The sequence below is a fragment of the Oryctolagus cuniculus genome, chromosome 14, assembly GCF_964237555.1.
Source record: "Oryctolagus cuniculus chromosome 14, mOryCun1.1, whole genome shotgun sequence".
Lineage (NCBI taxonomy): Eukaryota > Metazoa > Chordata > Mammalia > Lagomorpha > Leporidae > Oryctolagus > Oryctolagus cuniculus.
The window spans coordinates 9,540,647-9,556,749 of NC_091445.1; the positions used below are offsets into that span (position 1 = coordinate 9,540,647).

Consider the following 16,103-nt stretch of genomic DNA (forward strand, 5'->3'; position numbering starts at 1 on the left):
TCCCTCAACATAGCCTCATTGTACTGCACTCGTATGTATTTCTTGGGAACATGTAAGATGATGCAGTGCCTACGTGATAAGATGAAGTGAGGCCAGTGACATAGGCTTTGTGATACAGTCTTGGGCTACAGTGTAAATGCTGTTTGAACACAGGTACTGCAGTACTGTGACAGTCAACCTGATAAATAAGACAGCGCTGACTACTAAAAGATAGGTATTGGCAGGCGCCATGGCTCAGTAGGCTAACCCTCTGCCTGCGGCACCGGCACCCCAGGTTCTAGTCCCGGTTGGGGTGCCGGATTCTGTCCCGGTTGCTCCTCTTCTAGTCCAGCTCTCTGCTGTGGCCCGGGAAGGCAGTGGAGGATGGCCCAAGTGCTTGGGCCCTGCACCCACATGGGAGACCAGGAGTAGCACCTGGCTCCTGGCTTTGGATCAGCGCAGTTCGCCGGCCGAAGCTGCCACTGGGGGGTGAAACAACAGAAGGAAGATCTTTCTCTCTGTCTCTCTGTCTCTCTCTCTCTCTTGCTGTCCACTCTGCCTGTCAAAAAAATTAATTAAAAAAAAAATAAAAGGTAGGTATCATGTACAGCCAGGATATGAAGGACAAAGGAATGTTTCATGAGTGGGAAGCAGCAGTAAAGACCAAGATGTCATCAAGCTACTCAGTGGTGTGCAATTTCAAACTTAGAAATTATTTGTTTATGGAATTTTCCATTTAATATTTTTGAATGGTGGTTGACCATGGGCAATAGTGAAGTCACAGAATGGAGTTGGGACATTAGTGCACTGCACATTTTTCTTGCTTTTGTTCTAAAAAAGAATTTCTTTCTAGAATGATGCATCTATCTTATTTTTTTAAACTTTCTTTCTCATTTGTTTTCCTAGAATAAATAAACAAAGCTATTTAATCATTTGGTATTTCAGTTATAGAAACAAACAGAGGAGCTGGTGATGTGGCCTAGTGGGTAAAGCCTCCTTCTGCAGTACAGACATTCTATATAGGTGCCAGTTTGAGTCCCAGCTGCTCTGCTTCCAATCCAGATCTCTGGTATGGCCTGGGAAAGCAGTGGAAGATGGCCTAAGTCCTTGGGCACCTGTGTGAGACACCCAGAAGAAGATTCTGACTCCTAGCTTTGGTTCAGCCAAGCTCCGGCCATTGCGGCCATTTTGGGGGTGAACCAGTGGATGGAACACCTCTCCCTCTCTTTCTCCGCCTCTTCCTCTCTGCAACTCTGCCTTTCAAATAAATAAATAAATCTTAAAAAAAAAGAATAAGAAAAGAAACAAGCAGAGATACATAGTGATTTAACAGTCCTGGTCAAGGCAGTAGCAAGTGTCCCTGCAAGTCAAGTAAAGTTGGAAATAGAAGATAACTATAACAGTGATTTTCAGATAGAGAAATGTTAGCTGTAGAAATGTACATAAATATATTTGGCAATTCCCAATGCAAAAAATTATACTATGAGGTGATCTTTTAAAAAGTAAAACTTTTTTTTTTTTTGACAGGCAGAGTGGATAGTGAGAGAGACAGAGAAAAAGGTCTTCCTTTGCTGTTGGTTCACCCTCCAATGGCCGCTGCGGCCGGTGCACTGAGGCCGGCACACCGCACTGATCTGATGGCAGGAGCCAGGTACTTATCCTGGTCTCCCATGGGGTGCAGGGCCCAAGGACCTGGGCCATCCTCCATTGCACTCCCTGGCCACAGCAGAGAGCTGGCCTGGAAGAGGGACAACCGTGATAGAATCCGGTGCCCCGACCGGGACTAGAACCCGGTGTGCCAGCGCCGCAAGGCAGAGGATTAGCCTAGTAAGCCGCGGCGCTGGCCTGGCCAAAACTTTCATAACCTACATTGAGATTAGGCAAATAAGTCAGAATAAGAAGCATGCTTTTTTTTTTCTTAAGAGGAATCAACACATGAAGAAAAACTTTAATTGCTGTTGCAAAAAACATCTGTATGAAGTAGAAATTGGTTTCCATAACATTAGTAGAGAATATGTTCTAAAATGTGGAGGTAACTGGACATAAAAACCTGGCAGAAATAGAACAGTCCCAGATGGTTAGGCTGAGGCCAACATCTAATGAGGACGAAAACCTTGTCTGTGGGGAATTTTGGACGATACCTGCAGAAATATTACACTGTGCATAAACCAAATTGAATTGTTTTCACAAGCGTTGTAAAGTTTCATATAGTAAAAGTTTTTTTCTACATGCACTTCAATTTCACAGCAAGAGTGGCATAGAATACCTAAACACAGAAGAGAGCATTCATGCAAGATATCTAACTCCTTGATATAATAATGCATACAATTCAAAATGATTCCACTATCATTACATCTAGGGCTCTGTGTAACAACAAAGTGGTGGTTACGGAAAGCATGGCCCCCAGTGTCAACATCTAGAAAGCAGCCACCACCTTCTATGTGTGTTCTCTTTTTGCGTTTTTTCTTCATGTTTCTTAATCAACTCGGCTGTTGTTGCTGCTTCTTAGCAAAACTGGTAAAAACAAAATTGTAATCGTTGAACATAGCACTCTGGCAATCAAGACGTTTAAAGCCTTCAATCTTCTGGGGCGAAGAAAGCACTGTGCGACATTTAGAACTCTGATTAACAAACAAGGTGGTCACAGATTTTCCTGGCTTGAAGACTTCCACGACTTTCCTGATCAGGTCATCATAGGAGGTCTGACTTAAGTATGTTTCAAAGCTAACATAAGAAAATTCTGGTTCCGGAGTGATGTGAATAGTCCAATAAGTTCCATCCGATTTCATTCCATTCATTGAATACCCACAAGGATTGAACAGTGTGGCATCAATGACAGAACCTGGTATCAGGTCACGAATTCCACTCTCACGAGTGACGTCCTTTGCAGTAACACCATCTTTCATGTAGAACTGGTCCATGACTGCTGGGTCAAGCTCACTCATCAGAATCTCCAGGGTTTGGTCTGGCTGGCTGATTACCCGACTCTCTGGAAAATCCAGAGTATACAGGTACCAGCAGTCAGAATTCATACGTCCCATACAATATGCTGCTCCATTTGGGAAAATCGCATTAAGAAACTGTTTCTTCCTGAAAATTCCGGTGTGGGCACCCTTGGTGAGAAGGCTTCATGAAATTCTTACGAGAATAAAAGAAGCTTTGAATTGAGTCAAACCCCCTGTAGTCCCTAGCAAGCTTCAGCAGGGCAACCAGCACTTTCAGCAAGAGGGTGGTACCACGTGTCTTCAAAATGAAACGTCTCTTGGACACACACGCTACTCTCACTGAGTACATAAGCTTCCTGCTTGTCAGTTTTGTTACACTTATGATTGAACATTGCACATCCTTCAAAAGTATGTCCCACTCAGATCTCGGGATAGTACGAAGATCCCCAGATCCTTGGTTTGCGTTGGGTTGCTGCCGGGAGAACCAAACCTCCAGCAGCTTCTCGGTCCCTTCGAAAAAATGTGCAGTTTCCATCACCGTGAGACTAGCGAACAAACAACAACCACAGAAAATCAACTAAATTAAATCTCTTCTCCCACCGCTGCCGCCGCCACTCTGGATTGTTCCAGCTGTGTTAGTAAAGTTCAGGTTCCTTTTTTTTTTTTTTTTTTGCTATATTTTATATTAACTTTTTTTAAAAAAAGGAATAATAAAATTTTCCTGGCTTTTTTTTTTTATGAGTGAAAGTTGAACGTGAGTCTGTTGGAAAAAAGAGGCAGATACAGTTCAGTCTCTTGTAGTCCGCTGCTTCCCCGTTAGAGAGAGTTGAGCGAGTGCTAGCTGATGTCGCCTGCCATACTGTGTAAGCGCAGCATGCTTTTAAGAAAAAAAGTATAGGCCGGCACTGGGGCTCACTTGGCTAATCCTCCGCCTGCGGCGCCGGCATGGCACACCGGATTCTGTCCCTGTTGCTCCTCTTCCGGTCCAGCTCTCTGCTGTGGCCCGGGAGTGCAGTGGAGGATGGCCCAAGTCCTTGGGCCCTGCACCCCATGGGAGACCAGGATAAGTACCTGGCTCCTGGCTTGGGATTGGCACAGTGCGCCGGCCATAGCAGCCATTTGGGGAGTGAACCAACGGAAAAGGAAGACCTTTCTCTCTGTCTCTCTCCCTCTCACTGTCTAACTCTGCCTGTCAAAACAAAAAGTGTAGTGAGACTTTTTTTACTTTGATCTTTATCAGTTACTTGCTGCAACTTCCCATACATTCTTAGAATACAGTGACTGTTGTGCGGTCTGCTTATGGTGGATTTGATATTTAAGAATATCCAGAAGTCATCTTGGGGCCAAGTGTATTATAATCATCCCATGGTACATATGTTTTGAAATACTTTTTAAAATTTACATTTTTAAAATTTATTCTTATAGTTAAAGGCAGCTCATGATTTGACCATGTCTGTTCCTTTCAATATTAATTTGTCAATTGTATTAGGTGACAGGCAGAAATGATTCATAGAGAGGGGACCACTTTATCAATCATGACCCATAAAGCATTTAAAATAGTAGATATGGAAGTTAATATTGATTTAGAATGAGAAAAGGAATCACAACATTTATAAATTTTTCAAAAGCAAACACCAGAGGCTGGCGCCACGGCTTAATAGGCTAATCCTCGGCCTTGAGTCGCCGGCACACTGGGTTCTCGTCCCGGTAGGGGCACCGGATTCTGTCCCGGTTGCCCCTCTTCCAGTCCAGCTCTCTGCTGTGGCCCGGAAGTGCAATGGAGGATGGCCCAAGTACTTGGGCCCTGCACCCCATGGGAGACCAGGATAAGTACCTGGCTCCTGCCATCGGATCAGTGCGGTGCCCTGGCCACGGCGGCCATTGGAGGGTGAACCAATGGTAAAGGAAGACCTTTCTCTCTGTCTCTCTCTCTTTCACTGTCCACTCTGCCTGTCAAAAATAAATAAATAAATAAATACACCAGAAACATCACAAAAGCCAGAAAACTAGAATAATATTTTAATTATTAATAGTCTAATACATTTCTGAAAAGTTGTTTCCTATAGATTTTGGCTGCCTACTCTCTGGTAACTTTCTCATACAGTAATAATGTTATTATTTTCTATAAAAATAATACACTAACAAGATAGATCACAATTGGTTGTAGTTGTTGCTGTTTAATGTTTGTGTGTGTCTTTTACTTATTTAAAATGCAGAGAGCTTCCACATACTGGTTCACTCCCCAAATGCCCAGGACAGATATAGCTGAACCAGGCCACAGTCAGGGGCCAGGAATTCAACCTGGGTCTCCCACACAGGTGGCTTGCACCCAAATTCTTGAGCCACTACCTGCTGCCTCCTTGGGGGTGTATTAGCAATAAGCTGGACATGGAAATGGAAGGGAGACTGGAACCCAGGAACTCAAATATGGGATGTGAGAGTACCAAATGTCACCAACTTCTACACCAAACACCCCTACCTCCATTGTTTTTCTTTAAATGATACTCAGTCTAAAATATTTCAGTCCTTGATTTCTTATTGGTAATATGTACATTTTTAATTGCTTTCTAAGCACAGGAAGACCTCTACCAAGAATCTTTTACATAGGAGCCTCAAGTCTTGAGCTTTGTCATGCAATGGCTAATTTTAAATATTCCTTGAATTGATGACTTCAGCAATCAGTTTGTCATCAAACTTCTCACTGTTGCAATACATAATGAGTTTCATAATAACTACATTGTCCACATTTCTTCTAAACTTTCCACTAACTATGGCTAAGAAAGAGTGTTCTCTTTTTCTACAAGGTCACATAAACTGAGGAAAACTATGACAGTAGAAAAGCCCCAATGAAACAGACAGAGCCCTTAATTCAACATAATTAAAATATCATCCTTTTGTACATTTTACAAAAAGACAAGACAATGGGAACTTAGCGACCTTGCTTTTCTCAGGGACTTAGAATAGACCCATGCATTTGAAGGACCCTGAAACTAAAATGTCCTTAGTTTCCAAGGAAATCCATTTCTTCCAGGAATAATGAACAAGACAAGCACTCTCCATATTTTTTTACCAGAGTTTATATGCAAATAAATTAAACCAGATAAGTAACTTAGGAAAAACTTCTATATCAACCTGTAATTTAAGATGGTCTCTATACTAGTAAGTCCAAGAAACCAAAAACTGCTTTCTAATTACACTGTACAGAATTGAGTCTTTACTCAAAGATTACTCTGGTTTTTCATCCTTTTCCTCTATCCTCTTAGCTGTGATTTATTGGTATAAGAGACTTAACAAGTCAAAGAAGTGAATTGGGGGGCCAGCACTGTGCATAGCAGGTAAAGCCACCGCCTGCAGTGCCGGCATCTGATATCAGTGTCGGTACCAGTCCCGGCTGCTCCACTTCCAATCTAGCTCCCTGCTATAGCCTGGAAAAGCAGCAGAGGATGGCCCAAGTCCTTGAGCCCCTGCACCCACGTGGGAGACCTGGAAGAAACTCCTGGCTTCGTTTCAGTGCAGCTCCAGCCGTTGTGGCCAACTGGGGAGTGACCCAGCGGATGGAAGACCTCTCTCTGTCTATCTCTCTTTCTCTCTCTGTGTATCTCTGACTTTCAAATAAATAAATAAATCTTTTTTTTTTTTAAAGGCCTAAGAGCAGCATGGAAGGAGAGCAGCTGAACAAATCATTTACTGACTTTGGCTCAAGAGAAGAGATCCACAGAGTAAAGTAGTGCAAGCATTAAGAAACTTACAATGTCTAAGGCAGTATGAGGGTCTACATAGAGAAGAGATTAGGACATGGACAATCAGCAACTATAATGTAAGTCCCAAGAATTAGATGGGAAAAAAGTCACAGAAATAAAAAAAGAAGTAAGAGACACAGAGTACTTGAGTTAAAGAGGATAGTGGACCACAGGTAAGACTATGGGGCCACCAGAGTTGCTGGAGTAGTTTGCTGTGTAGGTGACATTGGAACAAAAAAGAGATGAAGACAAAGGGATGGAAGGAGGCAGGGAAGGAAAGAGAAAGACAAAGACAAGATAGAAAAAGAAGGTATGAAAGAGCAAGAGAGGAAAAAACCAGTATTTAAATACATACCTTCTATCTTGAGTTCATATGAGGGGAACAGTTGGAGGTAGCGAAGGGATAAAAGTAAGTCCTGACCTCTTTTTAGGGATTTTTTAATAGCAATCTGAGAAAGCAATTCTACTAATTTAGGGACCAAATGGCACGATGTCCATTAGACTTAAACTATTCAGGAAAAAAAATTAAGTACAGAAAGAGAGTAAGTGCAATTCATAAAGAAAATGAAGTAAAATACTAAAAATAGGAAATTTTATTTAAACATAATAGGTGCTTCTTGTACTAATATTATTTGTTTATAATTATTTCAAAAGTTTTATAAATAAAAATAATAATGAAAAAACATTCCAGGAGTTCCTCATCGCCTCCATAAATGTGCCAGAACCTGAAGTCTCCTACATAAAAGACCCAACCTGAGCGACATCTGAGTGACTGAGAGAATAGGAGCAAATACTTGGATTGACCCGTTGCAAGCTCTGGCAGGTTTCACTTCTCTGTAGAAATAGCATTTCCAGGTTTGGGTTCATTTAATGGCTCCACAATCAATGCCTTCAAGTCTCCCAGAAGATAATGGAGATGAAGCAGATGCACAGTTTCAGAATCCTGGTGAGTCACTGGGATCACAGGATCCGGCTTTCTGAACCGCCTTTCTATCGCCCAGGTGTGCAGCTGTCTCCAGACCTGGAGCGTAGCCCACTTAAAGCTCCAGCTGCCAATCTGAAAGAGCTATTTATTCAGTCTTGTGCAGCAGGAAATGGAATTGCAAGTCATGAATAGCATGCACAAGTGCACACACACACACTTGAATTCATACAGTCATGTATGAACAGAATTTCTCCGCCTTTTCTTTGGGGCACAAGCAATAGGTCTTCCAATGAACTCAATTAGGCCATGGAGTACAATGATTATGTCAGAGACTTTGAAATCAAAAGTGATTTGGTTTAGATCCCAATTCCAATGAAACCTCACAGCAAGTTATACAGACACATGGAGTCTGAGAGTCATCTATAAAACAAGGATGACGTCTGTGTTTTCTCTTTCAAAGTATAGATATCAGGATTAAGTGAGATCTTAGACCCAATCCCATGATAAGAACTGGATCATGCCAGCTTTTTTAACATCTGTTAAAAGGGACACCTTTTATTGAATAACAATATTCTTTATCCTTTTGTTCATGCGTCTTAAATTTATTAAGCACCTACTATTAAAACACTGCCCTTTTGCCTAAGAAGCATATAGTCTAGTAAGAAGACACAGACTTATCTAACTAATCACAACGAATTCCATCACTACTATAAAAGTATTATAAATCAAATTCTAGGTGACCTGAAAGGAAAGAGAACTTGATTCCTCCTGGGGGTTTTAGGAAAGCTCCCTAGAGAAAACACCGTGGGTGTGGAGTTTTGAAGCTTACAACAAAAGGAAAAGGAAGTGAGGGCATCTTACAGAGTAAACAAGATGAAGAGTGAACTGTACAGTTTGACCATGAAGTTAGCATTTTCCAAGAGGTTGTAACTGAATCATTCAGAAGACCAGAAAAGTATTTTGCAATCTTTTGGGTTTTTTTTGACAGACAGAGTGGACAGTGTGAGAGAGAGAAAGGTCTTCCTTTGCAGTTGGTTCACGCCCTAAATGGCCGCTGCGGCCGGCGCACCGCACTGATCCGAAGCCAGAAGCCAGGTGCCTCTCCTGGTCTCCATGTGGGTGCAGGGCCCAAGCACTTGAGCCATCCTCTGCTGCACTCCTGGGCCACAGCAGAGAGCTGGCCTGGAAGAGGAGCAACCGGGACAGAATCCGGCGCCCTGACCAGGACTAGAACTCAGTGTGCCAGCGCCGCAGGCAGAGGATTAGCCTATTGAGCCACGGCGCCAGCCAGTATTTTGCAATCTTAATAGCCTCAGTAAAATCACATTTTCTCCTTTCTCTAAAATTGAGGTTCTTTTTTCCTTGTAGAAATGTAAAACTTCAAACAGATGTTAACACAGATTCTAATTTTTAACTCAGTAGTAGCAACAAGTTATATAAATTCAGGACCAAAAGAAAGTTTCATGATGCAGGATGGAAACATAATTTCTTTACCAAATAATTTATTTTTAAATAAACTTGAACCTAGTCCTTAAAAATCTAATACAGTAGATGTTGAGAGAAATGACAAATACTGCACTTTAATTTTTGGTTATGTGGTTCTATATAATGAAATTTCAGTCTCCAAAGACTCATGTGGGTGTAGAAAATACACTGTTCTCCCTATGATATACACTCTATCTACTACTTAAAATAATTGTGTTCTATTTTTAAAATATAACTTTACAGTAATCTCATTTCCCCAAAGATGTTTTCTGTTTTGTACCAATCAATTCATAAAATGTCTCATTTCTCTTAAAATGCATTTCATAGTCAAAGTGTATCATACTAAATCCAGATTCTCTAGGGTGGTTCATATTTTTCTTGCCAGCTATTATGACATGAAGACAGATTATTAGCTGCCTATATATGAAATAGGGCATGATGTCTGAATCAGGTTTCTATTCCTATATAACAAACTACCGCCCAACTTACCGGCTTAAGGCAACAATTTATTATTTTCTCTTACAGTACTGGGGGCTGATTGGCTCATCCAGCAGCTCTTGTTTAACATGCTGCATGTAGTTGAGGTCAAGTCTGACCATAGTTGGAGTCACCTGAAGACTAATTCATGTTTTGTGCCTGGGAAGGAATGACAAGGTTTGCTTGTTGGGCATATCTTTCTCCTGCCTACTTCTTCTCCTCTACCTCTCCTTTCCTTTCCTCCCTCGACCCTACAACTCCATAAAACGTCTTTTCCCCTTCTCTCTTCCTTTTCTGCCTCTACCCATTTCTGCACCACTCCCCAACATGTGGCTTTTCTCTATGACTAGCTTGGTCTGCTTCTTGGCCTTGAAATCACAGGACAGATTTCTTACATGGCAGTTGACTTCTCTCAAGACAAGATTCAAGTTGCCTGGGTGGAAGGAGCAAGCATTTTAATGAATTAGTCTCTCAGGTCTCAGCATGTGATTCTGCTGCATTCTATTGGTAAAGTTGGTCATTAAAGCTAAAAGTAAGTGCATTGGACTGCACCACTCAGTGGGGAAAGTTACAAGGAAATTGGGCTCATCTTTTATTTACCACAATGCCTATTCAAAAATGGAATTTGCTAGATTTCTTTAAATTTTTCTTTGTTCCATATGAATTTAAGGAGACTAAGATTAGCATAAAACTCCTAAATTCAGAATATGTTAATTAGTTTTCTAATTCATTCATTGCTTTCTAATCAGTAATTAATATAAAAAATATAGGAAATATAAAGTTTTTCTAGTGTTCAGATTGGCTTATTGATAAAAACGTTATTTAGAGAGTATTTTGAAGTAGTTATCAAGAACATGCTCCATGAGTATTATCTGGCCATTAACATAAAAGTCAGGAATCACATCAGGACTAACTGACCCCAGTTACTTCCAGTCTCATTCCATTTTAGCTCACCACTCACAGGAAATATCAAATCTGCAAAATGCATTTCTGAAATCTCATTCTCTGGAATACCTTCAGCAAATGGAACCACTCTACTTCCTATACTTCCAGTGCACAACCCATCTTCATGACAGCTAGAGAACTATCAGAAAAGAAGGGCTCAAGAGAAAGATGTGCATTAAGTCAAGATAAATATTTTAAGTGACACAACCAAGTTCTCATCTACAGATCAGTGATGAGAAACTGTGTTCTTATGGCAGCTAGAAGACAGTGGATTTCCTTAAATGAAGCAGTTGTATTACTTCTAGATGTCTATTGCTGCATAGCAACTTACCCCAAACTTAATTACTCAAAATAATGATCATTGTATTATACCCATGAATCTGCAGATCAACATTTAGGGCAGGGCTCAACTGGGCAACTGTGCTCTATTCCATATTGACTGGGATCATATTCAGTGATATTAGCTGGTGGCTGGGCTGGGCTGAAAGGCCCAAGATGGCTTCACTCCCGTGCCTGCCACCCAAGTCAGCCATCTTCCTTGGGTAGGTTCTTGGAGATTCTCTAGGAGGCAGAGAAAACAAACTGCCTACACGAGGCTCAGGAGTCCCAGGCCAACGTGTTTCATGCGGCAGGAGAAGCCACCAATATCCTTAGGCCTGGGACACCGGCACTTCTTCTATATTCTTTTGGCAAAAATAGTCACAGGGGAACCATCCACATTTAGAAAGAGAAGATATAGATGCTATCTCTTGATAGAAAGAATTTGAAGCCATATTTAATTTTCCACAGAGCCCATGAGGAAGCAGACAATTCTGAAGCCATATGGTAGAATCTCTGGCCTGCAGATTCCTAACAGCTCAAAACCAGATACACAGAACAGATTCAACTAATATGAATGAGAATCATCAGTGAGCCCTATCTACAGATAGTATTAGTTAGATTGAAAAGTAGAAGTGAGACATAACATAAAGCTTTCCAAATACAGTTAAAGCATTCTTTTAATATGCAAAGACATTAAATGGAATTGTTAAAAAATAAAATGCATATATTCTGTATATATTAGGGCAAAGACACCATCTTTAGTACAGGATATACCTCACCATTCACTTAGAAGCTAATCAGAACACTAATCTTTAAAGGTTTTCTGAAGAAGAGGGCATGATTTTTCTCTTTCAAAAACTAGAAAAAGATTTTAAAAGCATACATTGTGTAACCAGTTCTCAAAACAAATCCTAACTTTCATTATTTAATTTTTTTGTTTTATTTCACTTGTTCTTTTAAAAAATATTTATTTATTTATTTAGAAACAGCTCCTTTTTGCTGGGTCACTTTCTCAAATGCCTGCAACAGCCAGGCCTGGGTCAGGTGGAAGCCAGGAGCCAAGTAGGCAAGGACACAAGTCCTTGAGCCATAGTCTGCTGCTTCCCAGGGAGTACATTATTCGGAAGCTGGGATCAAAAGCAGATTCCGGATTCCAGGCACTCAGATGCAGCCCTCAGTCTTAACCTCTGCACTAAATACGCTTAAATCTCACTTGTTCATTACTCCGTATAAATGAGCAAGTATGTACTGAGGCACTACACTCGCTCCCAGATGAATAACACTGTTTAGGTTAGCTGGACCCCTCACAGTCTAATCAAACACCACTTTCCCAGGCTTATTTATCACTGGTTTCCTCGCAGTCCCCTGGAGTGAACAGCCACAAGGAACAGACATATAATTACATAAGTTGGGTTCATTGTGTGTTGTACCAAGGAAGGCCACAGACCACCAGGAACGAGGGGCCCCCGCGGCCCTCGGTCAATGTTGGGAAGGCCCGGGCTTGTTTTCCCATGACTTCTGACCATCTTATTAAATCTCGCGGGGAGGCAGAAAGGCCTGCCCAGGGGCTGTAACTGGTCAGAAGCGTAAGTGCCGCATCACACATGCTGTTTATCTCTGTGGCTTGTGCAGTGTCTGCGCTCAGGACCCTGCAGGCATCAGCTCTCCTGGTCTACGGCGGCGGGGCTGGCGCTCTGTGACTGCCCCGGAGGCCCGGCCCCGGCCATCCGAGGCCGACTCTGAGCGGGAACGCGTCCCGGCCTCTGCCACATTCACTCCCCTGTGTCTGCGGGAGCGCTCCGGCTCGGGTTTTCTCCCAGGTCCCTGGCGTTTGCACTGCTCCTCCTCTCCCAGCTGGGACAGAACAGAGCAAAATCACAAACGGTGTTGGCTGGGAGGATGGGTTTATTTTCCTGTTCCATAAACTGCTGCCCTTGACTCAATGAAATCGTTTCGGGAAACAGACCCCAACAATCCTAAACCTGAGGTCAAGGAAAGAACCGAGTTCTTAAGGAACCACCGCCGCAAGACCCAGGGGTCCGTTCTTCCGGGTGAACGGCGCGAGACTTCATTTCCCACAATCCTGCCTCTGTGCTCTGAACTACAACTCCCACAATCCTCGGAGCCCGCCACTTGGTCGCGTTTCCGGATGTCTCTGCGACGTTCGCTTCCCATGCTCCTTTTCGGCCCTTACACAGGGGAACAAGGTCGTGCAAGGAGCGAGGTTTCGTGTGGTTCCGCCATTTCTCCTTCTGCGGTCTCTGTGCCTCGCGCAGAGCTTCCAGCCGCGCCATGTTGGGACAGAGCATCCGGAGGTTCACAACCTCCGTGGTCCGTAGGAGCCACTATGAGGAGGGCCCAGGGAAGGTTAGTGTGAAAGGGTCCCAGGTGGGCTAGGGGAGGGGGCTCTTGGGCACGAGCTGCGTGGAGAGAGAGGGCAGGCCGGAAACTCAGAGAAGTAGGCTAGCGTTCCGCTTCTCCCAGGTCGACCCCCAGCGACCGCGGCAGTAGCCCCGGGAGGACGTGGGCAGGTGCAGCCGGCAGCCCTACCTGGCCCCGTGGGCCGCTGCCCCGGCCGAGGTCGGCTTGGCCCGGGAGGCCGCCCGCGGCCGCCCGTGTTTGGGACTCGGGCCGAGCTGGAGGTCATCGGACTCTGAGTGAAGGTCATTGGGAACGGATGAGGAGGAGAGGGCCTGTGCTTGCGGATCCAGCCTTCTCCAACCAGTTGTCTTGAGTTAGGAGATCTGGCTGCCCTCAGGTGCAGCTGGGGTAACCTCAGGTCCAGGTCATTGAAATGGCGGCGTCCGCAGCAACACCCTTGGGGAATCCGCGAGGCCTGCTTGGGAAGTGCAGGATTTAGGGCGCGTGGCTGCTTGGTTATGCCAAAGTCAGAAGGTAATGCTGTCTACAGGGCCGTCTGTCTCCTGGGTGGAGAGTTGCCATCTTACATCTGAGTTCTTAACACGACTACCTGGTGCTGGCTGGAGTCAGATACTTCTTAGCTGGTAGTGAGGGTCAAAGGATTAGGAGGGTAATGTCTAAGAGGATGAGGGACGTGACCTATGTGACCTGAACGTGTGACGGACATCTCCAGCGTTCCCTGCGGACATGACTTTGGATCTGCAAAATGAAACTCTGACTTTCTCGTTTCGTTTCCTGTTCTTTTATTCCAACAGAATTTGCCATTTTCAGTGGAAAACAAGTGGAGGTTGCTAGCTATGATGACCTTGTATCTTGGATCTGGATTTGCTGCCCCGTTCTTCATAGTACGGCACCAGCTGCTTAAGAAATAAGGATGTTTTAGGTCATCCGTTTAACAGGTAATCCGTGGTTTTTCTGATCTCCCTAGAGCTTTTTTTCTAAGTCCACTAAAGCACTGAAATGCTTTCAGTTTTATACTGTACCACACCACACCGATTCCTGGAGTTACGAATTGATAAACCTATAACCAAATATTTCCTTGACCAAAGCGGCTAGTCTTTATTGAGTACCACTGATTGTCAGGCCCATTATACTTTGCTAATCCATAAAGATGTTAAGTTGCCCAACTTCTGATAACTAGTGTTGGTGGACAGGATTCTTGCCCAAGCAGTCTTGTTCTAGAGTGGCTTGTAAACAGGTAAACTGATTAATATTGTTCTGTCTTGAGAAGTTTTACTAAAAGTAACAGTGGCTTAGAACACTTCTGTTGAGACTGTAAAGTGTTCAGTTCTGCTGTTCTCGTCCAGTGTTTTTTTTTTTGTTTTTTTTGTTTTTAAGATTTTATTTATTTGAAAGAGTAACACAGAGAGTTGGAGAGAGAGATCTTCTATCTGCTGGTTCACTCCCCAATTGGCCACAGCAGCCGGAGCTGTGCCAGTCTGAAACCAGGAACCAGAAGCTTCCTCATGGGTCTTCCCATGTGGGTGCAGGCCATCCTCTACTGCTTCCCCAGGGCATAGCAGAGAGCTGGATCAGAAGTATCGCCCATATAGGATGCCAGCCCTGCTACGCCACAGCACCCTCCCAAATCGTTTTTAAAATCTTGTGTTGGTAATCCTAACTTAAGTTGTGAAAACTCCCAAGAGATTTTTAAGAAAAAAAGTTTCTAGTGCTGGTGGAGTTAGTCTCCTATGATGCTAGAGTTATTAATAGTCTGTGCCTGATCAGCTCAGCCAATTTGGGAAAAGTTAAAGCTTCTGAAGATGGTTTTCTCATGAAGGCGTTGGTTTTGAAGGATAATGGTTTCACAGCACCATAGGCCATTGTCCCAACTGAGAGAATAGCAATAGGGTACAGGTTGAGAAAGCCTGGAGTGTGTGCCCAAAGGAGTCTTGCATATTGCGAAGAACTGATCTGTGTGTGAAAGAGAGCTTCTTAGATGATTTGTGATGAGTTTCTCAGCAATGCTGTGAGAAGCTTAGTGGGATAATTGGAATTAGTCCCAAAATATACTTCAGAAAGTTAAATTCTTTTTTTCTTAGTTTAAGAAGGGAGTGATTTATCCATCATATGGAAAGGTTTTGGTGCATATGATGAAGCAAATCAGTATGATTACAATCATGATACTGTAAACGCTTTCTGATGTACCAGTTAAACTGACAGTTTATTGATAAAAGTAGATGGTTTTAAACAGGATATTTTACTGATGATAATTTTTGCTTTTATTTTGCAGATAACAGCATTTCAAGAGGTTCAGTCTCTGGAAAATGGATCAAACTCTTGAACTCATAGCATACTAGATATGTTTGTAAATAAACTTACGACTTGAATGCTGAATGCCTCTTCTCATATATAGGGAATGTGATAATTGAGTGTGTGCTTGCTTTATGATTTGGATAATATTCCAGTATTAGTTTCTTAATCAAGATGTGTATGATTCAACTTGTTATGTGACCTCTTTATTTAATTTTTGCTCTTTTGGATTAAGGCATTATTGAAAATTGATGATATAAAAGAAATGCCAAGTTATCTATTGTCTATAACTTTCTTTTACAGGGAGAGAAAAGATTTAAGAGCTTCATTTTTTCCCAGGCCTATAGCATTAAAGATGAAATTTTTTGTCTGATAATGGTACTGCTGGCCACTATTAATCTTGTTGAGGCTGAATAAAAGTATTTAAAATGGAAGAATATACTGTAGGAAGTATTCCAAACTTACTATGGAGTTTGACTAGTAGCAAGGGGATAAAAGATAACAGTTGAATTATGCTTTAAAATCTTAAGGGCCTAGTTTGTAGGGCTTTGTTTTAGGCAGGGGAAAGTAATTCGCAATTGAACATTTTAATAGTTTGGTTGCTTCTGAAAT

The 16,103-nt window shown here is 42.6% G+C and overlaps 1 protein-coding gene, 1 non-coding gene and 1 pseudogene across 2 annotated transcripts; 2 read left to right on the forward strand and 1 right to left on the reverse strand.

The window, feature by feature from the left end:
• Positions 1 to 1,939: 1,939 nt before the first annotated feature.
• Positions 1,940 to 3,770, reverse strand: LOC100342634 (S-adenosylmethionine decarboxylase proenzyme pseudogene; annotated as a pseudogene).
• Positions 3,771 to 12,921: 9,151 nt separating this feature from the next.
• COX7C (cytochrome c oxidase subunit 7C) lies at positions 12,922 to 15,575 on the forward strand. Its single transcript, XM_017344576.3, has 3 exons — positions 12,922 to 13,184; positions 13,994 to 14,137; positions 15,472 to 15,575. The coding sequence occupies exons 1-2, from the start codon at positions 13,110 to 13,112 to the stop codon at positions 14,108 to 14,110; spliced, it is 192 nt and encodes a 63-aa protein (XP_017200065.1). The 5' UTR covers positions 12,922 to 13,109; the 3' UTR covers positions 14,111 to 14,137; positions 15,472 to 15,575.
• On the forward strand, positions 15,323 to 15,385 carry LOC127492882 (small nucleolar RNA Z39). Its single transcript, XR_007922711.1, has one exon. It is a non-coding gene; the product is annotated as a small nucleolar RNA Z39 (small nucleolar RNA).
• Positions 15,576 to 16,103: the final 528 nt, after the last annotated feature.

Coding starts and splice junctions, on each gene's coding strand:
- COX7C (XM_017344576.3), top strand. CDS start 13,110: ATGTTGGGACAGAGCATCCGGAGGTTCACAACCTCCGTGGTCCGTAGG. Junction 13,185..13,993: donor ATGAGGAGGGCCCAGGGAAG/GTTAGTGTGAAA, acceptor TTATTCCAACAG/AATTTGCCATTTTCAGTGGA.